This window comes from Myotis yumanensis, unplaced genomic scaffold (assembly GCF_028538775.1).
Source record: "Myotis yumanensis isolate MYYU_CA2020_CCGP unplaced genomic scaffold, mMyoYum1.0.hap1 SCAF_1, whole genome shotgun sequence".
NCBI lineage: Eukaryota > Metazoa > Chordata > Mammalia > Chiroptera > Vespertilionidae > Myotis > Myotis yumanensis.
In genome coordinates this window covers 181,185,344-181,208,793 of record NW_027223752.1, presented here as the reverse complement: position 1 = coordinate 181,208,793, position 23,450 = coordinate 181,185,344, and the positions used below count along the sequence as shown (strand labels likewise).

The window sequence follows — 23,450 nt, the reverse complement described above, 5'->3', positions numbered from 1 at the left end:
TGGCCTATGAAAAATGGAAAGATAAGAGGAAGAATTCAGCATTTGCACAATTGTCAGGAAGGAAAAGAAAAGATGTGGGGGAAAACCTGGGAATCAGAGAGCCCACAAGATCAGTGATTTAACTGCAATCTAAGTAAAAAGTGGGCAGCTGTAGGGAGGCTCCAGAGTGGTGGAAGCAAGGGTTTACTGGGTGTATCACCAAGGAGTTGCTGCTATTTGAGTATGAGTGTGTGTACATACATATATATGTGTACAGATGCATTAATTATAAAAGAGTCAGCTAATAAATTGTGTAGAATTTTAATTATGACATAACCAGAAGTCAGTGAAATATTTATCAGGTGTGCACCATTCACTCAGAGTAGCCATCAGTCTTTCTGGTCACTGAAATGTGAGTAGGTAATATTCCAAAACTAAAAAGAACCTAAATGTTCATCAAGAGGGAATTAAATAAATTATAACCCACTAGAGGCCCGGTGCACGAAATTCATGCACAGGGGTGGGGGGGTGTCCCTCAGCCTGGCCTGCACCCTCTCGCAATCTGGGACCCTTTGGGGGATATCTGACCCCTCTGCCTGCCTTCCTGATCACCCCTAACCGCCTCTGCCTTGGCCTCTGCCACCATGGCTTCGTCTGGAAGGATGTCCTGCTGTTTAGTCTAATTAGCATATTATGCTTTTATTATTATAAAAGACTACTAATAACATACAACAGCGGTGTACAGATTCATATTTGCTAACATAGAAAGATGTTCATGGCATGTTATTTAAATGATGAAGTTAGTAACAGAATAGCAAGTAAGAATATTTCTTTTATGTAAATGCATTAAATTTCTATGTGGAAATATTTAAAAGAATATTCAGAAAAATATGAATGGCAAGGGTCACTGGGTAAATTTTATTTTGTATTTCTGTCCTTTTTGGTATTATTTTAGTTACTTACAAGGAACAAGGGCTTATGATTAATGAAACTAATAATGTTACTTGGAAAATTTTTAAAGTGATGAAAGTATATGCTTCTAGGAAGCTTAACCATCTGATAACAGTACATTACCTCACCCAGACCAAACAACTTTTAATAAGATGCTCACTTGTTCTCTAGCAACAGGTTGGCCACCCACAGAGAGATTACTAGTATACCAGCAGTTTCATTTGAAACCTTCTTAGTAAAGATGAGATAATTTCACCTCAGTGTTACCTCTAGCAAAACAACTTTCATTAGTAAAAAGGTACCACTAAACATCAAACTGTATACTTCACATAAGTAATTTGTATGAGAAGTAAACAAAACTATACTATGTGAAAGGTAAGGAAGCCCCTTCTACCTGTGAGTAATAAATGACCCTCCTACGTGTGACTAATCTGGAAAATATTTGCTCTGTATACTCTTAGGTCAACTAAATTAAAACCAGTTCCCTGATAGCACTGAAAATTAATTGTATGCCAAAATTTTGTTACATATATGGCTATCCTTAATAAAATATGTCTCTAGTAAGTCATGCTGATGTGTGAGTGTATTCTTTCTACCTCTATAAAATGGTTTCAATTTCCCTAGAATAATGAGACCAGGGTCTCCTTTCCAGTGTTTTAAAAAAATACATATTTCATAGCTCCTTACCTATATGTTTAAGGGACCATACAATCTCCTAGTTGGTCCTAAAGGTTATAAATATGGTAAGATACTTACATCATTTGAAACATACCATACAGACATCAAGGGTATTTCAAGCTTGCAGACATCCACATTTACATAATAGGTACAGGTGGTAAATGAGTCATCTGATGGGCGAGCCAATGAATAAATGAATGCTTAGTGTAAACTGTTTGGTGTACAGTACACTCCTCAGGCAGGTCCCATTTAACAATAACACCAATGAAAAAGCAGCTGTAAACAACTCCCAATGTGCCAGAAAACTCAAGAGGTTTGACTTCCGTTCAACACAAATAAAAACTTCCTTGAACAGTCAACAAGGAATTAAAGTAGTTGCAATCTGCCTACCTAGGTTGGGCAACAGGATAGAGGGAGAGAGTGGATTTGCATATCTTTCATATGACTGAAAACAACCAGAACAGCTAATTTAAATGAATATGTAAACTGTTCCTGATCCAACAAATATTTACTAAGCACTTCTTTTCTCTGCTGGTGGGAAGTGCTTCCGACAATACCAAGACTAAGGGCAGGAGAGCCCCTGCTCTAAAGGAATTTATATAATGGGGTGAGGGGAAAGAAAATCATTTAAATATCATAACTAATAGAATGTGCCATAATAAAGGTACAGACTAGTTCAAGATAGGTCACAAGAGGTAAGAATTGTGTATTTTTTTGGGGGGGGAGGGTTTATCCATCTGTTTGGGGGTTAAAAAGTATTTATTATTATTATTATTATTATTATTATTATTAGGAAAGGTCTCCTACAGGAGAAGGTATTTGATACAAGACTTAAAGACTTGGTAACAGAATTAATACAATTTCTTCACAGAGGAGACCAACCTACTGGTTGTGAATCATGAAAAGAACATGAATTCTGCTCTTTCAACAAAATATTTCACAGAATATCCACAAAGATGTATTTGCGTGCTGACAGCCTCTTCTGACATAATGGGAAAACAATCACACAGCTCAACTCTACATCCTTCGCATCTTCTTTCCTTTTATAATTGAACAGGCACTACTAGGGTATTTTAGATTTTTGCCTTACATAGTAAATGCTACAATGTAAGCAGCTGTCACATTCCAGGTCTCCCATGTGATCAGCCTTCAGTGGAATGAGACAGTATAGGGACTTGGACCTGGGAATGGAAAAATACCACCAGGTAGAACGTCGGATAAGCTGACCACAAGAAATGTCACCATGCCTCCACTCTGTGCTCGAAGAAAAAAAAAATGCAGAATTTTATCTCTCTGCTAACCGCCTGTTTTTCCTACCCTGATATGGACAATTCTACAAGTCCGCTTTTTTCAAAAAGCCAACCTCTTCGTGCAAGCCCGCTTCCCCCAGCTTATAAAAGCAGCCAAGCCGAGCCAGCCCCCAAGCAGGTTCAGAGGACCTTCCTGTCCTCTGCGCTGCCTCCTTTGTGCTCCAGCATAAGCTTAGCAAAGTCTGTCTGGAAACTTCTCTGAGGTTTCCTGTTGATTTCTTTCTTGGGGCACCCAAGAACCCCAATGCTGGTAACAGTAAGAACAGTGATTTTCACTGAGACACACACATAAAAAGGAAAGACATCTGTGAGTTATGCATGAACTACAAGGTGATCCAAATGGACTCTGGGTTTGTGTCTAACCCCTGAATGTTCCTCCTCTGTAACACTGAGGGCAGGCAGCACGTCTCTCTGGTTCACCCAGCGCGTATCTGGTGCACAGTCCAGCGACAGTGACATAGGATGTGCTCAATAAAGAATCATCTCATTCCCTTCCAAAATCGTATTGTATTCTTTAGTAATTATTCTTATGGGAGCTTTCTCCAACACACATCATATATGATCATCTTTGTGGGACGATGTCTAAGTGGTGTGTCTTACTTTTGCTCATCACAGAAATGAGAGACATTTACATCTGCCTTGAAACATGGCAAAGAACAGTGGGAAGAAAAATTAGTGGGAAAAGCATTGCACCATTATAATTTTAGGAAAAACAAATAAACAAAATCCAATTAACATTCAGTTATTCCCACTGTGGGCAGGAGGTGAGTAATTGGGGAGAAAGGGAAGAAGAATTCTTTTGGAGACTGTAAATCAGTTGATATTTGGTTGTTAGCAGGAGTTTATACATGTTTTTTTCTGGCGTCATGACCCTAAACAGTTCCTAGTGCTGCCACACGGAGGGGACTGGCTGGGTGACAAGGCCACGGTGGTGTGTTTACTTTTCACAGTTACAGTCCACTGCATACTTACTCTTCCTGTTTATTCCTTCACAGAGGACCTGCCATAATGCCCATGCTTATTAAGGGTTTGTTGACTCAAAGTGGGAGGCTGTCTGGGCACAATGGACAAGAAGGGCAGGTAATCTAAACTGAGTATTTGCATTATCTCTGACACAATGCACATACAGAACATACCTTTCTAAAGTTTCAACTTTGCACCACTTATGTTCTAAGCAATTAGGAATTGGGAGCGGACAACCACTGTTTGCCAACATAGCAAGCATAAAACTACTAGAATCAGTAGCAAGGTAAACTCCGTTCTTTAAAAAAAGCTCTCCCATTTTCTCTTGGCCCTGGCCAAGAATCAAGTTTTGATACGGTAAAGATTCAATAATTACTCCACAACAAAACATGTTTTGAGTTTAGAACACTTGGCAGTTGTTCTCAACCCTTTTTTTCTGTCCTATCGACATGGGGGTATACACTGTTCTTTTTTTAATAGCAAGGGAATCACTGACTCAATTTCCAAGACTATTTTTGAGATTTCTAACCTTTCTTCCACTTCTTTTCATCACATCTCTTACTTCATGTTCCTGTCCTTTTCACCTTATGGAGCATAATGGGTATTTACACTCCAGTATAAGAGCTAAATAATTGCCCTATTCCACCCTCCTTCCCCGCCCCGCCCCCCCCCCCCCCCCCCCAAGAATCAAGTGGTGTTTATTTTACCTCTGCATCCTCAATCTATTATTTATTTATTTAATAGAAATCCCTATAACACTATTAGGGGCTTGGGTTCACATAAAGAAGTAGAACTATCCTCTTCCATCAAAGGAACATACATTTGAACTAAGGGGACATGAAATATTTGTGAGGAAATAAAATAATAATGTCATCAATATAAAAGGGGTCACATAACTGTATGCTATAAATTACTAGTGACAGTAGTAACTAACATTCAAAGGCACACCATTTCACATTAGCTCATTAGATTTTTATCCTTACAACAAATCTCTGTGGTAATTTTCATAATTTACATGTTAAATATAGGAAATTGGGGATCAGAAAACTTATCCAGGTGGCATAGTTTTTAAGTGGCAAAAATGTGAATTGGACAATGCCACTCTCTTGCTGAAAACCTCCCAGCTTCCTTTCCATTTTGCTGAGAACTATGTTTAAGCTGTTCACTCCAGTTGACAAAGCTCTACACAATCTGGCCCAGCCTCCCTTTACATCATCATTTCCTACCATTTTCCAGAAACACACACCTGTTCTCTGTTTCTGTTTCTGGAACATACCTCATCTTTGAGCCTTTGCAGGAGGTGTTTCCTCTACCTGGGAAAAAAATTAAGTAAAAAGTAACACTTACTGAGTGCTTATCCTGTACAAGTGCTTTACATGTCTTGTCTTGCTAAGACTCCCATCTCTGTAGGGTCAATATTACTACTAAGCCCAATTTCCAGGAGGAAGTGAGACTCAGAAAGGTTAAGGAAACTGTCCTAGGGCATCACAGTAAGAAAGTGGCAGAGCTTGAATCTGAATCAAGTCAGTCTAGCACCAGTCTATGCCCTGAAGCATTTTCTAACCTAAGTCATGCTTCTGCTGTTCTTTACTGGGCTAACTTCTTGTACTTGGGATCTCAATGTCAATGTCACCTCTATAGAAAGGCCTAACGAAAAGTCATCATTGGGGCACTCTACCCCCAGCCAAGAAACGGTGCCTATCACTGGGCAGGCACTTAATAAATATTTGTGGAATGCATGAGGATTGAAAAAAGTTTGTCATGATTACTATAATTCTGGAACTGTAAGGCACCTTCAAAATACTTTATTTCAAGGTCTAGTGGAGACAGTGAGGTTCCTGAAGGAAGCAGACAGGCAGTGGGAAAGCGAGTTCTCTATTTGTTCATCTTATTTTGCCACCGACTTTGTGGAACTTTTGATAGTGTGTTTTCAATCAAATTTTGATGACAGGAGCCACATTTTATGCATAATTAAGGGAAAAATTATGAAATACAGAAACTCATGAATACAGAAAACCTGCTCATTTTCGGTATAGGTTTATGCGTTTGAGTGGACGGATAACATAAGTGACTGAAAGGCTAAAAGGGATAAGAAGTTTACTAGTATTTTATTCCTCTTTAAGGTCATTTTCAAAAAAGAAAGATTGCTAAGTTGCAAACAAATTATAACCTTTTGTTTCTCTACTATAATATTAGCCTCACTTAAAATAAATACCAATCTTTAAACTCACAGCTCACCCAATTTTCCCACATCTAGACTGTATGGTATAACTAAGCAAAGCTCAAGCTAAACATTGTCTGCCAGGCTTTGTACATCCAAGGTTATCAGTACATTCATCTACCTGTATCTGACCCCACCACGCCTCAGGGGGCACATGAACTCTCCTAATAAGGAAAGCACGGCTGCCTTTCATTTCTTTGGGCAAAGCTGTGTTTATACAGAGAGAAGTAGGATATGTACCTGACTGATCCCACAGCATAAAGGGGTGAAGTCATCACAGAGCTGAAGATGAACTACCATCTAACTGAGCCACTGTGGTTTCTCCAAGATAACTTTATTTGAAATAGGGTCATTTTATCCATTAAATGGATGAAGGATAGCGTAGGGCTGATGAATTTTCATGAGGCAATGAAAATGCTTAAGATCTCAAAATTCCAAAACACACAAACAACCCAAAACACTGCAAAATTAAAAATTGGTAAATATATGTTTAAAAACAATGTCAATTATCCAATTACAACTGAACAAAAATCAGTTTTTAAAATAAATTGTAATTAGTATGACTTGTAGGTGTATTTTAATGTTTCATGTGATATGGTATGAGACAGTCAAAAGCAAGAGAACTTAAGGGAAAGTCTTTGGGAAGATGAAAATTAAAAAATGGTCTAGAAAAAAGCAATACACTTAAATAAATGCAAATAATATTTGTCATTTCTATTTAAAAGTACATCTATCAGCAAGATTAATTCATGCTCATAGACATTACATTGTCTTATATTAGGAATGAATAGCATATGTTGTAATTATACCTAGGAAATAACATCTAACCTCATAAATGACCCTGAACGCCTGTCTTCCAAGACATACACTTGTTTCCTATTTTAAGGACAACTTGCTGTTGCAATACTGTCACTGACACGAAGCCCCAGGATTGGTAAGTTTACAAACTAATGTATCTGCATTTTCTCCTTTCTGTTCTCTAATGGAAAACTTAGAGGAGGTATGACAAATGTAACAATGGCTGTCTGTGATGGTAAAAAGCTGAGAACTTTAACAAGTGAAGTCAGCCATAATTTATATTAATATATCTAAAAATGAGTACTAGGGCTCCAGTGGCGCAATTGGTTAGCGTGCGGTACTTATAAAAATGAGTACTAATTCTGGAAACAGAAGTTTTTTTTCTAATCCCAGAGGTAATTATTTTTCCCATATAATATGCTTTTCATAATATTTTCTCAATGGGTATTATTCAGAAGACTGTTCTTTTGGAAACAGTGTAAAGTGTCATTATGTGTCTGTAATTATTATTCAAATGATCTCTACTTCCCCAAATCCAGGATACTTTTCTCAGATCTCTTTCTCCTTGATTCCTCTCCACAATCCACCCCTTCCTGAAATTCCATTTTCTTTGGCTTTGGTGAAGCTACATTAGTTTCACTCCTCTGGTCTTTCCAACTGCCTTTTCCCATCACTTAGCTACAGATGCTCCCCAGGATGTCACTGTTCTTGGAGAGTTTGTCTATTTTGTCTTCAAAAAGGAAATCAGACCTTGGAAGTCGGGGTGGAGTGGGTAGGGGTTGGGAGGGAGGGGGGAAGGAGGAGAAAATGGAAGATACCTGTAATACTATCAGCAATAAAAAATATATTTCAAAAAAAGTAAATCAGAATAAATGACTTTTGAACTCTAGCTCAGCCCCCAGGTTGTCCTCTAATCTTATAGTTGTCTATTTCTACAGCCCTGATGAATAGTTCTTGGGAAGACTAGCTGAGGCTACAGGAGAAATTACACACCAAATCATTGAAAGCAATATCCTTGGATATAGGTATTGGAAGCAAGAGACAGATATGATCTGTTTTAAACAGGTAATTCCAGCAATAATGTGAATTTAGATTTAAGTGAATAAGAGCAAAAGAGAAAACTAGTTAAGAAGTTATCAAAATCAGCCAAAGAACATGGGGGTAGGGGGGAGTATGGAGTGCATAAAAAAGGAAAAAGAGTGCTACATGTTAGCTAAGTGTGAACGATGCACAAGCCACCTCACAGGCATATACTCTCAAATATTGATCAGGATCTCTATGATAAACCCCATTGCAACAGTTACCACAACTGTAATTCAATAATTATTTAAGGAATTTCCCTCTTATCCCACAGAGTATGAGCTCCCTAAAGTTATGAACCATGTTGTTTGGCCAACATCTGGAACACTGCCTGCTGGCATACAGGATGTACCAAATAAATGAATAAATTACAGAAAATTAAAGTCACATAAAAATATTAATGCTGAAAATAAATTCATATATCACCTAATAGCAAATAGATGGTTAGAAAAATTAAGGGACTTGCTTAAAATACACAAAGCTGGTAAATAACAGAGGAGGGAGTGGAATTATGCTTCTGTAAGACTCAGTCTCTATAGTAACCTCCTGGGAGAAAATAAAGGAAGGCAGGTATAGGGGTGTAAGATAATTCTGGAGATTATATATGTGTATAAATCAGGGGTCCTCAAACTTTTTAAACAGGGGGCCAGTTCACTGTCCCTCAGACCGTTGGAGGGCCGGACTATAGTTTAAAAAAAAACTATGAACAAATTCCTATGCACACTGCACATATTTTATTTTGAAGTAAAAAAACAAAACGGGAACAAATACAATATTTGTATTTGCATGTGGCCCGCGGGCCGTAGTTTGAGGACCCCTGGTATATATACACTCCCACAATAATGTTGAGAATATAAATTTGCCACTGGATTTTGTCAACAGCTAAGCAACATGCCTCAATGTATATATTTATATATTTTTGTAGATATGTCTAAGTTTGCTATTTGTCATTGCTGGATGATGATGCAAAGAGTTTAAAAGGCCAATAGCTATTTTCAATTTTATGCTTGAACAAGGCACTAGGTCTTATGTTGAAATCTTATAGAGAGCAATCACATTGCATTAGTAAACTGATTTTGCTTTCATTGAATTTTCTTTCAGAGGCATGAAAAATGAGAAAAGCAGAATCATCAGAATTTGCATGTGCTTTTTTTTTTTTCACCCCCAAAGAGAAGTAGTATTCATTTTAAATGTTTTCTTCAATTTTTAAAAGTTATAATTAAAACAGACTATACATGCATGGGCGAAGTTACAATAAAGGTAATTAATCCCACAACTAACCCATGACTGGAGAGAGAGAGTAAATGCAGTATATAACAACATCTTAGAAAACTGTGATCTAAGTGGAAACACAGCAGACCAAGAGTCAGAAGACATCCCGCCTGGCTGGCGTGGCTCAGTGGTTGAGCGTTGACCTATGAACCAGAGGTCACGGTTCGATTCCTGGTCAGGACATTGCTCAAGTTGCAGGCTCAATCCCCAGTGTGGGGCATGCAGGAGGCAACTGATCAATGATTCTCTCTCATCACTGATGTTTCTATCTCTCTATCCTTCTCCCTTCCTCTCTAAAATTTAGAAAAAAGAAGAAAAAAGACATCCTATTTTTAGTCTTCCTGCTTACTGGTGCTGTACCTTGTGGCCAATCACTGACACCCACCCACCAGCCACCTCAGGAGCCTTCTCTCTTCCTAAGATTGACATATAGAATAAAAAAGATCATGAATGTATGTTTGAAGGGAAATATGGGATTTCATTGCTAAAGCATTACTTAATAGACTAGTCTTTTTTTTTTTTTTTAATATATTTTATTGATTTTTTACAGAGAGGAAGGGAGAGAGATAGAGAGCCAGAAACATCGATAAGAGAGAAACATCGATCAGCCGCCTCCTGCACATCTCCCACTGGGGATGTGCCTGCAGCCCAGGTACATGCCCTTGACCGGAATCGAACCTGGGACCTTTCAGTCCGCAGGCCGACGCTCTATCCACTGAGCCAAACCAGTTTCGGCTAATAGACTAGTCTTGATGTCCTCTGGTTGGGCATTTCTCTTCAATAAATAATAGACCGACTTAAAGAACCTTGAATTTATGTTGGACCGTATATTTCTCCAGATGACCATTAACTGCCAGGCAGATGCTATTGCTTAATTACTGCATTCCCACAGAGACTGAAGGAGTACAGGGATTATTTTTCAAAGTATAAGAAATCTTTGACTCTGGCCCCAATCAGAAATGTTCAACCACTAAGCCTGGTTATTCTCTAGAGAGGTATATTCTAGAGAAGAGTTCACACATTTTAAAAACATTGCCTCACATTGATAGGGTAAGAGACCTGCAAAACATCTACACTTGGTCCTTACTCACATGAACCCTGACCTAAAATGTACTGACCTAAGGTTACTAGGGAAAAATACCACTGCTCCCTGCAATAAAATAAAGTGTTATTTCACACTGTATATTTTAAATACTATTAGTTACTAATTTCATATATTACAAATAATTGATTTGCCGAGCAACCATTTGAAGATCTATTGCCACCTCTTGAGTGAAACCAAGGTCAAAAAGCATTCTGATTACTTTTGTTTGAAAAACCAATGCTTGAAGCATCATTGCTACCATCAATCAGAATAATAAATTTACCCTGCCCACAGAATATTGAGAGGAACACTATGTATGGTTCACATAAAATTATAAATCATCATAATTACTGGGAAAAAAATAAATAGACATCCAATGAAGAATTTGTTGTATCATCTTGTACATTCAATTTCTTGTGATTCAAACTTATGTTCCTAGCTGATGATAAGTATGATGGACTTAAGTTTACTATAATATTGAACTATATAAAATCACAATATTTGGCCACTTTGAACTAGGAAAATGGCAGCTTTATATGGTTTCAGCTAATATATTTATTCATCTGACCAAGGGACAATGACAATGCAGAAATTTTCCTGCACTAATCTTTTTTTTTCTTTCTCTAAAAAACAATGGTTTATTCTCTTGCCTAGTTCAAAGTTTCAATTGAAATAGACCAAAATAAATGTTATCAGTTCTATTCTAGCTCTATAATCCTAAAAACTGATGCTTTGTACACTTCAGTTCTTTACCTATGAATGTATGAAAGTACCAACTATTCTTATGGATTCACCATGAGAAATAGATGATTGAATAATATATTTTTTTGTATATACAGAGAATTTAATATATACAGTAAAAAGTCCTGGCTATGAGCAAATAAAAAATGACAAACTGAAGGATGCAAAGGTACAAATAAAACATGATGTAAACTAACAAAAAACATTTATAGAATGTTTTATAAAAGAGTAGGATTAAAAAGGTACATAAAATACAATCTTGATAACATTTTAAAAAAGAATATATACATGGGAAAAGACTGGAAAGAAATAAAAATTTAAAGTAATTATTTCTAAGTAATAGAATTAGTGGATGATTTTTCACTGTATACAATTTTCCATGTTTTTTCAAGCTCCTACAATTTTAAGAAACAAAAATACATAAGCAAAAGCTGGACTAAACGGGATGACTTGTCCTTTTATTAAACAAATGACTCAATATTAAATATTTCAACTATACCTGACAAACCTAAAATCTAATGGGAATTTTTAAACTTAGAAAAATATCTGAAGTTCTGAGACAACATATGTGCATAATTATCCAGGAAAATCCTGAAAAAGAAGAATTAAATGGAAGACTACAGCGCAAGACATTAAAATAAAAAGGGTATTGCCCTGCTTGGTGTGGCATCGTCACATGCACCGAGAGGTCGCTGGTTCAACTCTGAGCAGTGCACATGCCAGGTTGTGGGCTCTATCCCCAGTAGGGGGCATGCAGGAGGCAGCCGATTGATGTTATCCTCTCACATTGATGTTTCTCTCTCTCTTCCTCTCCCTTCCACTCTCTCTTAAATCAATAATAAAAACATATTTAAAAAAGCAAGTAAGAAAAGGGTATGATACTAGCACCAGACAAGCAAATAGATCAGTATGGTAGAATAGAGCTCAGAGAAGGCTAAAATATATTTAAGAATTTGATGTGATGATAAAGTGACATTTTGAACCACTTGGCAAAGTATGAATTACTTTGTTTGGTTACCAGGCTAATTATTTCAGTGAAAAATTATATCTTTAAATCATATCTTTCATATCTTATTCCAAAGTAAATTTCACTAGAATTCAGTACCTAAATATTTAAAAATTTAAATATAAGATGAAATATGAGACTAACTTTCAGATTCCATATTATACCTTTTCTAAAATGATTTCCACATATTTTCAAGATTTAAATATTGAGATATGAAACTGCAAAAATAAGTAGGCAATATAAGTAAATATTATTCTTAATATTAAGCCTTGTGGAAGAAGGCTTTTTAAGGATAATATCAAACCCAAACAACATAAATTGATATATAGAATTAATAAAATCTTTAAACTTTTGTGACAAAAAGTATGAATTACAAGTTCAAGTTCACATGATAAGCTGTGAGAAATACTTTCAATGTATAACAAAAGGAACTCTTACTAATTCATTACAAAAAAAGCAACAACAAAAAACAGCACCAGCTTAGAAAAACTGAGAATAGAAAAGGCAATTTACAAAAGAAAAACTATATGGAAAAATAGGCTTTAGCATATGATAAACCTCACAGTAATCAAATGAGAAAAAAATTTAAATTTGCTTATTATATTGGCAAATATTAAAAAGAATAACAACACCAGTATTGGAGGAGGTGTGGGAAAGGGGACACACACATAGACTGCTGCTTACAAACTGGTGTAACTTTTCAATGAAGAAAAAAATCTGATATCAATATTCTTTGACTAAGCAAGTCTACTTCTAAAAGTACATCCAAAGAAAAGAATTAGTTAAGAGTGAAAAATGTATGTTCAAGCATAGTCACTGCAAAGCTGTTTATAGGGAAACAGAGCAGTGATTAAGAGCTTGGAGCGGAGGAGCCAGGCTGTCTGGATTCAGAATTCTGGCCCTAACCTCTTCCTTGCCATGTGACCTTGAGCAAGTTAAACTTTCTGTGCTTCAGTTTCTTCTTGTATAGAGAAAAGAAATGAAAAGCACTTAGAACACTGCCCAGAACTTAATGAGCACTCAATAAATGTTATCTATTTTTACTGCTGAGAAAAAAAAAAAGAAATGCCATTTGTAGGGGATAGCTTAAATAAAGAATATTGATCAAAAGATCACAATGCTATGCTGTCAGTAGAAATGATGACATAGAATTATACTTATATGCATGGAAAAATGCCATAATAGATGACATTAAGTTTTAAAATCAAGGTTATAATGCAGTATTACTTTATTACTCCATCTTTAATCAAACATAAATATATATGTGATCACACAGAGAAAAGAATATGGAAGCACATAACCTTAAAGTGTGAACAGTAACTGAATCTAGGTAATAGAATTATAGATGATTTTTAAAAAATGTATTTTTATTGACTTCAGAGAGGAAGGGAGAAAGAGAGAGAGAGATGGAAACATCAATGATGAGAAAGAATCATTGATCGGCTGTCTCCTGCAGGCCCCCTACTAGGGATCGAACCCACAAACCTGACATGTGCCCTTGACTGGAATGGAACCTGGGACCATTTAGTCCACAGGCTGATGCTCTATCCATTGAGCCAAACCAGCTAGGGCGATGATTTTCATTTTCATCTTTATTCTTGTGCTTTTTGTTTTGAAAATGTTTTTTTACAACAAACATGTTACTTTTGTAATAAAAATAAACTTATATGCATTTTTTTAAAAAAGGGGCAACTGAAAAATCAATTATCATAGTTACCAGTGACAGGGGGATTGATAACACAGAGTGCAGGAGATAAGTAACCACTGGAAAGGGCTGGCACAGGTTTCAACAGAGAAAAGGCCAAACTTTCCAATCACTCATCCTATATAATAAAAGCCTAATATGCTAAATGTCCGTTCATCCAGTTGACCGTTCAACCAATCAAAGTGTAATATGCTAATAATATGCTAAGGCCACTCAGCTGCTCACTATGATGTACACTGACCACCAGGGGGCAGACAGTTGACCAGTCGCTATGATGTGCACTGACCACCAAAGGGAAGATGCTCCGACCTGTAGGTGAGCTTGCTGCTGGGGTCCAGCCAATTGGGACTGAGTCAGACGGGCCAGACACGCCCTGGAGCCCTACTGTGGTCCCTCCCTGGCTGGCCAACCTCCTGCAATCCTTACCCAGCCCCGATCATTCACTGGTGGGGTCCCTCGGCTTGGCCTGCACTCTGTCACAATCCAGGACCCCTCGGGGGATGTCAGAAAACCAGTTTCGGCTGATTCCGCAGGCCAGGCCGAGGGACCCCACTGGTGCACGAATTCATGCACCGGGACTCTAGTTCTTTAATATGCCAGACACATGTTATGGAGAATGGCAATATAAAAACAATTGTGTAAAAAATTAAATGAACAACCTGCATTTTATAAATAGATTTGTTAACAGGTTATAAATATATGACTATGAGAGATTAGGGCCAGGGCTTAATTTTAAAAAATGTCAGTTGTCTACACTTTTCAATCCAAATGATCCATTTTCCAAAAGTGAAATCCTGGGCTACAAACTAAACAAAGCTGCTTAGCAGTAGCTAACAAGTAAGGTAACAGCAACATTATAGGTTTATCTGGTTACACATCCTGTTTGTGTCTGCAAATTTAGTTGATCTCATCTAATGTTGTCCAAATACCTAATTATACACACACACATCAATCGTGCAACTACAGGTTATAAATTAGTGATTTGGTAAGATTAACTTACTGTGCTATTTTTCTGCAAGATTTGAAGAAGACCAATAGCAGCTTTAAAAACTTTTTTAGCCCTGGCTGGTTTGGCTCAGTGGATAGAGCATTGGCCTGCGGACTGAACCAGGGTTCGACTCCAGTCAAGGACACGTACCTCTCTTGCAGGCTCACACAGGAGGGAACCAATGGATGCTTCTCTTTTTCTGTCTCTCCTCCTCCCTTCCACTCTCTTTAAAAATCAATGGAATGCTCCCAGGAACAAGCTGGAATTACAAGTGAAATATGGAAAGGCTTCCTGAATAATCAATGGAAAACTCACAGGAGAGAACCCTGATACCCAAGGACTGAAGGTGGAGACCGCATAGAGACTGAATAATATTGAATGTGAACTATAATTGAAAAAAAAAGATGGAAAATTGTATATGTTTTTCATCACAATAAAAAAAATTAATGGAAAAAAATCTTCAGGTGAGGATTAACAAAAATAAACCACAAACCTTTTTTATGTGGACACCAGGCAAAAATGTAGCATCTTGGATAGAAGCATACATGGAAGGATTATCACCCAAAATAAAAAATTGATAAAAAATTTATTTATCTCTTTTAAGCTCTGGAAATACCTATTATATTACTGATTACCTTATTGATTAGCAATGAAATACTTGTTTGAAGGGATAGGATTAATTTACAAAGCTACAGACTAAAGGCAAAGAAATAAAAAAATGAAGAATTTGATCAAAATGGCTTACCATCACAACAATTAGTCAGTGTTTTAATTATTGAATATTAAAAATGTGGTTATTAATGTTCTTAAATGATGGAAACTAAATATGCACAATGAGTTGAACATAGTGTCAAGAATATTAACAACCAAAAAAAAAAAAAAAACTGAGCTAATTCATTAGGGAGTCTTTGGTTTCTTCATCAATGTCATTTAACAAACACATTTTTAAATTAACTCTAAATAACAGTACATACAAATATTTAGGTTTTTCTAATATTCATCCCAGCTTTGAACACTGTTTTGTCAAAGGAAATTTCAAATTTGAAGGAGTCATATAATACTAGAGGCCCGGTGCACAGATTTGTGCACAGTAGGGTCCCTTGGACTGGCCTGCAGGGATCAGTGGACCTCTGCGCCACTGCAGCCTGGCCTTACCCACCAGCGCGTCGATCCCGCACAGCACGAAGTAGTGCATGAAGCGGCAGGTGGCCAGGGAGGAGCCCGAGCCCAGGCTGGGCACTGCACCACTCCCGCTCATCCAGGCCCCACTGAGCCTGCGCCACTCGGGTGTGCAGGGGGAGAGTCCACGGGAGAGGTTCGTGCTGCCGCAGCTGCACTTGCCTCCTGTGAGCCTGGCATCTGGTGTCCATCTGTCAGCTGAGTGGCACTCCTTCATTGAGCGTCTGCCCCCTGGTGGTCAGTGCACGTCATAGCTGACCACCAGGTCGTCCATCGCTTAGGCTTTTATATATATAGATTGGAAAGTATAATATTTACAATTGTGAATCCTGTGGGGGAAAAAAGATGGACTCCTGGTGGCTAACTGGGCTCAAATGTTTAAAAACAGACCCCAGCAGCCATTTCTGTAGAGGGGCCTCTAGCCAAACGGCACTTCATGAAGAAGCCAGAGCCGGACTGCCTGCTGCAGTGTTTCTGCCATCTGAGCCAGCCTTACAAAGCCTATTTCAACTAATAAGACTTGAGGCTTTCCTGTCCAATTGGAGCTACACAGCTCTGGCTAATCAGAGCAGCTCTATTCTGACCAATCAGGACAGTGCATTTTGGACCAACCACACTGTGAGAATTTGGAGTCCTCATTTGTATAAGGACTGACCAATCAGGGAACAGAGGCAAGGACTTCTGTCCAGCTTTTCTCTGGCTCCAGAAGCCTACTTTCCCCTTCTACCAAATGAAGACTGAATCTCCCTGATTGAGCTGAAACACCCAAGATGCCTCGCCAGAGAAGCGTGAAGCAAATGGGGCGGACTAGAGCGGAGCAGCACAGGGCAGCATAAGGCAGACCAGCCCTGGGCAGAGCAGACCAGACCATCAAAAGGGGCAGAGCAAAGCTGTCTAGCCAGAGAGGGGCCTGGCCCCAGAGCTGTTCTACAGTCGTGTTTTCACAGCCGTGCTGCACCATAACTGAGCTGTTTTGCACTGCATCAAGTTTCCTTCTTCACCGCTCCTCAAACTGGGGACTCCTGTGGGCACTGATTTGGCACCACAGAGCATTGGTTGACACATGGAGTTGCTGTTTATGAGAAAATTCGTTTCCAAAGTCAGCGTGTGAGAAGAAAAATCACAGTCAACATTATACTTTAAATTCTTAATGTATATCTTAAGAAAATAGGTTTCCTCCTGCTGTGTCCTCAGGAGTACATTGCCTTAGGGCAGATTCACAAGAAAACAGAGACTAAGTCAAGGACAAGGATGCTGGTGTATTATTTTGGGAGTAGGAATACAGGGCAGCATGGGTGAGGGAAGGAGGCAAGTAGGGATGCAAAATAGTGACTTCAAAAAAGAACCCCAATGACACACAACAGTTTGCGTGACAGACACCTGGTTCGGCAGTCTGGAATTCAGCAGATGGATTCCGCCGGTGGGGGAAAGAAGAGATGTGCCTACGTTTCCCCTGACTCCTGTTTCCCTTTAGCAAAGGGATTTAACTGTTCTCCCGCCCAGGTGGCATATCTAGCCCCTCTGGCAGCCTATCAGGAATTGAGATCCTAGTATGGCGTTCAAAGTCACTGGGGAAGCCAGAAACTCAGGGCAGGTGGCTGGTTGACTCAGCTGCAAGGCAGCAGCCAAGAAGGACCCAGCGTTCCCAAGGCAGGTGGAGGGTCAGTTCCTGGCAGCAGATCAGTCTGGGAGGTAGGCAGTTCCAGGGCAATTTTAGGAAGTCATGCTTCTATTATAAGAACTAAGTTGAAGAAGTTGGTTTGTATTTAGAAGTTTTATTGGACAAGAAAAAATTTTTCTTTAGGTATTAAGAAGCATTCATAATACTGTAAGGAGCTTGTACTTTTTTGCATGAAGAAAGTGAAAACTAAGACAACTGCGGTAAGAAGAATGTCCTGTCTTTAGTCTCATGTTTCGAAGGAGCCCACTTCATTAAGTGATATGATGGGACAAATCTGTAAGACTTGATCTTTCCCATAATGTAATTATATATGCAAATATTCCAACACCACTCTACCAATTGTCCACTATGCACCAGGACTTTCTCTATGGTCTTGCTTAGCTTCAAAGCAAACTTTGTCGGTCCCATTTTACAGAAAATGTAACAGAAAAATAAATAATGCAGAAGGTCAAACCTACCAATGGCAGAACAAGGACTAGGCTAATTTTCTTTTATGTCATGATACCCATTTTAAAAGCTATCAAAACTTTGGGAAAACAATTCTTGCTAATCTCTAAGAATAATAATATCCTTTAGCCCTAGCCGGTTTGGCTCAGTGGATAGAGCATTGGCCTGTGAACTGTCCCTAGTTCGATTCCGGTCAAGGGCACATGCCCAGGTTGTGGCTCGATCCCCAGTAGGGGGCATGAAGGAAGCAGCCAATCAGTGATTCTATCTCATCATTGATGTTTCTATCTCTCTCTCCCTCTCCCCTCCTCTCTAAAATCAATATAAATATATTTAAAAAAGGAAACAAAATGTTCATCTTAAAATAATAATAATATCCTTTATCAGAATTTTTAGTTATCTTAGAAACTGGGATATTACGGCCCTAGTCGGTTTAGCTCAGTGGAGAGAGCATTGGACCAACGGGTCCTGGGTTCAATTCTGGTCAAGGGCACATACCTCGGTTACAGGCTCCTCTCTGGCCCTGGCCATGGCCCTGGTTAGAGCTCATGCAGGAGGCAACCAATCAATGTGTGTTTTTCTCACATTGATGTTTTTCTCTGTGTTTCCCTCTCTCTTCCACTCTCCCTAAAAATCAATGGGGAAAATATCCTCGGGTGAGGATTAACAACAACAAAGAAACACACACACACAAAAGAAACTGGGATATTACAAAATTCTTTAGAAATAATGATATAGAAAATATATAGTTTACAGTCTAAAGTTGCCGGGAGCCGGTCCATCCTTGCTGCTTGACACAGTCGCTGCAGGAAAGAAACATCTGCACAGCATATGTTTCAAGGGACCTGGCATATATAGCATATTGTTCTTAATATGTTTGCTCTCTTTAGCGCCACGTGTTTTAACCAAGGTCACCTCTCCGAGAAAGGTTGTTTCCCCAGGTGGGGATCTTTCCCTGAGGTTAGGGAGGGGATACAACCCCTTAATTAAGTGCCAGGCGGGTAGTTAAGCTACATAACCTTTACTCCCTGGAATGGAGATAAGAAACGCCCTAACCTTTGTAATAGAAATTGACAGGATTAAAATCGGCTGGTATAAATATGGATGTAACAAGACAATAAACATCAGAACCTCATCAGTTCCTAACCAGAGCTCCGACCAGAACTTTGGCTGGAGATCCTGGCTATAGGTCCTGACTAGGCTGCTGATCAACTGAAGGCTGTCTTTGTGTCATTCCTTCTTCGCCGACTCCGTCCACACCTTTGGGGACCCCTGGACCCGCTGGGATTGGACCCCAGCATAAAGTTTGATGAATTTTTCATAGAAAAATACTTATTTCTATGCCACAGTATACTATGAAAATATTATGCTATAAGACATCTTATATTATTATTTTATACTATAAAAACATCATTATATTATTGCCATAGTATATTATAAAAAGTGTAAACTCCTCAGTGGCACAGGTCCACTTCTAGGACATCATTCTAAAGAAACAGTTGCATGTGTACACAGAGTCACACTCGAGGTTCACTGCAACTGTTTTGTTTTGTTTTTAACCATTTTTTAATTGATGGTTAAATTGTTTTTGTTTTGTTTTTCAATAACAGTTACTTTTAATATTACTTTGTATTGGTTTCAGGTTTACAGCATAGTGGTTAGACAATCATATACTTTATAAAGTGTTCTCCCTGTATTTCCAACACCCACCTGGCACCATATACAGTAACTGGTTGGTTTTTTTTTTAATGACAACAACCTCAGTGCTCATCAATAGTTAAATAGATAAACTACAGCAAATTTCACACTATTCAATACTTTAAAAAGAATGAAGTATAAATTATATTAAGAGTTCAAGTTCTACCATAAAAACAATCAAGCTTCACAACCTATGCACCAGGATCTAATTTATATTTAAAAATAGATTATTGCTGTGTTCAGAAAGAGGGATGGAAGGATATATACCTACTGGTTACTGATTTTATTTCTAGGGAGGTGGTTACAATGGGAGGAACTAATGGAAGATACTTTATTTTTATTCTATATAACTCTCTGTTTGAATATTTTAAAATAATATTACCCAATCATCTAAATTTAATAAACCTGTAAATAGATAAACATGTTGAAACCCTCATAATTAAGAGCCACCTAGAGCCCAGCCGGTGTGGTTCAGTGGTTGAGTGTCAACCTATGAACCAGGAAGTCATGGTTCAATTCCCAGTCAGGCACATGCCCAGGTTGTTGGCTCGGTCCCCAATGGGGGGAGGGAGTGCAGGAGGTAGCTGATCAATGATTCTCTCTCATCATTGATATTTCTATCACTCACTCTCTCTCAGAAATTAAATAAAATTTTTTTAAATAAATTTAAATATAAAAATATATTTTTTAAAAAAGAAGAGTCACCCAGAAGCCCGGCATCCAGAACACCAAACAATCATATATTGTTTGTGTATTTCTTTTCATTTATATGGTTATATATTTCATAGACATTATTTTGTATCTAAAATTTTATATTCTTTTAAAAATTATTTCATGAGGATGTTCCCATATCTATTAGAAATAAATCTTCCTCATCTATTGACTATACAGTGTATTCACATTAGTTATTAAGAAAAGTATTGCCTTTGTTTGTCTTTTAGTGGTTCATGGTTCATAGTTGTCCTTGAATAGCAGCTTTCCACTGACCATTTTTATAACATACTGTAAACAGACTAACTGTGGTCATTAGAGTTGAAGTGTCTACTTTTCCCTGATGTAGTTAGAGGAACTTCAAAAAAAAAATAACCATTTCTACCTCTTTAGAAACAATTAGATAAATGAGACAGTACAGTACTTTTTAAGCGCTCAATAAACACTATATGTTACAATTATTATAGCCTATTTCAATGAGAAAAGGACCTGGTAGTGATGTCTACATCCATAAGTTTAGAAATACATACCAATTAATAGATCAGAGCAATAGAAATATACTTAGTGCCACTGAACTGTTTATTTAAAAATGGTTAAAATGGTAAATTTTGTTATGTACATATGTGTGTATGTGTTTTAATCCTCATCCGAGGATATTTTTTCCACTGATTTTTAAAGAGAGTGGAAGGTTCTAAAAAATAATAATAATAATAAAGAGAGTGGAAGGGAGTGAGGGAAGAGAGAGAAACATTGATGTGAAAGAGACACATTGATTGGTTGCCTCCCACATGTGCCCTGACCAGGGCTGGGGATCGAACCTGCAACCCAGGGATGTGCCCTTGACTGTGAATCTAACCCACAATGCTTTGGTGCAAGAGCTGACGTTCTAACCACTGAGCACACCCACCAGACCTGTTATGTATATTTTATCACAATAAAAAATTGTTAAGCTATAATCATTAGTAGACTCTATAATAAAAACTCATCACTTATTTGGTATTTTTACTAATTGAAGCAGGTTGTCAGAAATTCCAGATCAAGCCCAATCCAGTAAGCCAGCAATGAGATATGCATCTGTGTGTTATTAAATAAGCATTCTATTTGCAATTTGCTTTCACCTCTTCTAGAACCTAGGGTTTCAAAATTGATGAGTAATATTTTCTACTTACCTTTATTTCTTAGATGCAAGTTACCAAAGTTTACTCTGCAGATAAACACACAAGGAAATACAGCTTTTTTACTACCATAGAGCTCCTGAGTAAGATAAGAATTAGTGGAGCCTGTGTTTGAGACATTTATTTATGAGACGCTAACATATCCTATGAGATGCTGTTATTTAAAATTTAAATATCTAAGGTTACAAAGGGGATCATTATTAAGGCAGAACTTCTCCCTCTAGTAGGCTGCAAAGGTCCTGAAGCCTGCAGCCACTATGATCTAAGCCAGAGTTTATATTTAGACAGTGTTTCTCCCGCTGTAAAATTACTAGTTCTGGGCAGCTGAATGGGTCTGCAGACTAATGGAGTGGATAAGTAGATACACTACTAAGGAAAAAACAAAAGACTTCCTGAGAATTTCTGAGACCCTTTAAAGTGTGAGGAGTGTTTTCTCTCTTTTTCTTTCCCTATAACTAGAAGGAATGTGTTTTATATCAGCAGGGATTAATAGGAGAGTGAAAAGCAAAATTCCTGGATTGCAAGGTCATGTTTCATACTTTAAAGAGCTTTAAGGATTAACAGGGAAAATAAAAAATAAAGCTTTACAAAAAATTCTTGTGGCTAGTGATGTAGCACCCACCACAGAAACTAGTTTATTTCTAGTCTAGTTTATTCCTAGAAAATAAATAAATGTAGCTGAGGTTACATTTTTCTGTCACTGACATATTCCGCTTGTAATTTTCCATCCATTAGCAATGTTTTGAACTTTATCACTATTAAAGAAATTATGCCCTACATCGTTTTCCTTTCCTTTCTGCTAATCAATGTTTCGATTAAATTTTTTAATGCCCTTTTTTAGTGAAAGTAAAGCTTATTTTCAGAATTTTAAATAAGGTTGTTTGAAATATTACAAATGATGGTTTCATAGAGGGTATCACCTGCCTTCTTAAAAATTGGGACAAAAAATGAGGCTAAAATGCCCAATAGCAAGATGGAACTTCTCCAACACAATTGGTTGACTTTCTGGTTTGAAATAGTAGGCATCTACATCCCAGTCATTTCAGGCAATGCTAAAAGAAAAGGGGTATGTGATAATATTTAAAGCAAAACTCCACTGACTTACTGAAAGCAATTGGGCCCAAATACAGTGGCGAGATTGTGGACATTCATGCGATTCTGCACATGGTGCTTGGCTACCTTTGTCAAGAACTGGCAGAGGTACTTGAGGAGGCAGTAGTGCGTGTCTGGCAGCTCTTTTATTAAGGCTCTTAAGCTATTCTCCTGAGCATCATTTGTGTCATCTGAAAAGAAAAATAAAAATGTACTCAGGCATATTTCACTGCGACAATAACAAAAATACACAGATATTTAAATTCTAACACTTTATTCAGAAAAAAGATTCCTAAAGATTGAGATAGGCCATCAAAAAGGGCACTTTTGGCCCTAGCCGGTTTGGCTCAATGGATAGAGTGTCAGCCTGCGGACCAAAATTCTGGTTTCGGTTTCGATTCCAGTCAAGGGCATGTACCTTGGCTGCAGGCTCCTCCCCAGCCAGGGCCCTGGTAGGGGCTCTTGCAGGAGGCAACCAATCTCGATGTGTTTTTCTCACATGTGTTTCTCTCTGTCCTTCCCTCTCTCTTCTTCTCTCCCTATAATCAATAGAATCCTTGGGTGAGGATTAACACAACAAAACAAAAAAGGGCACTCACTTTTGCTTTTCCTATGCTCCTTAAGCATTTAACTTTTTGAAATGTTAAAGAATTCCTAACTTATTCAAGACATGCTGAAAACCAAGAGCTTT

General features: G+C 37.9%; 1 protein-coding gene across 8 annotated transcripts in view; it reads right to left on the bottom strand.

The window, feature by feature from the left end:
- FAM13A (family with sequence similarity 13 member A) overlaps nucleotides 1–23,450 on the bottom strand; it is a 273,179-nt gene that overhangs the window by 188,128 nt on the left and 61,601 nt on the right. For 5 of the 8 annotated variants that reach the window (XM_070392801.1, XM_070392775.1, XM_070392768.1 and 2 more), the window contains one exon: nucleotides 22,773–22,950. The exons of 1 other annotated variant lie outside the window; for it this stretch is intronic. In XM_070392801.1, the coding sequence (XP_070248902.1) occupies nucleotides 22,773–22,950 (178 nt within the window). Of the gene's footprint in view, nucleotides 1–14,926; nucleotides 14,983–22,772; nucleotides 22,951–23,450 lie in introns of those variants that run through there. 2 more of the 8 variants (XM_070392828.1, XM_070392820.1) reach the window with 2 other exon arrangements.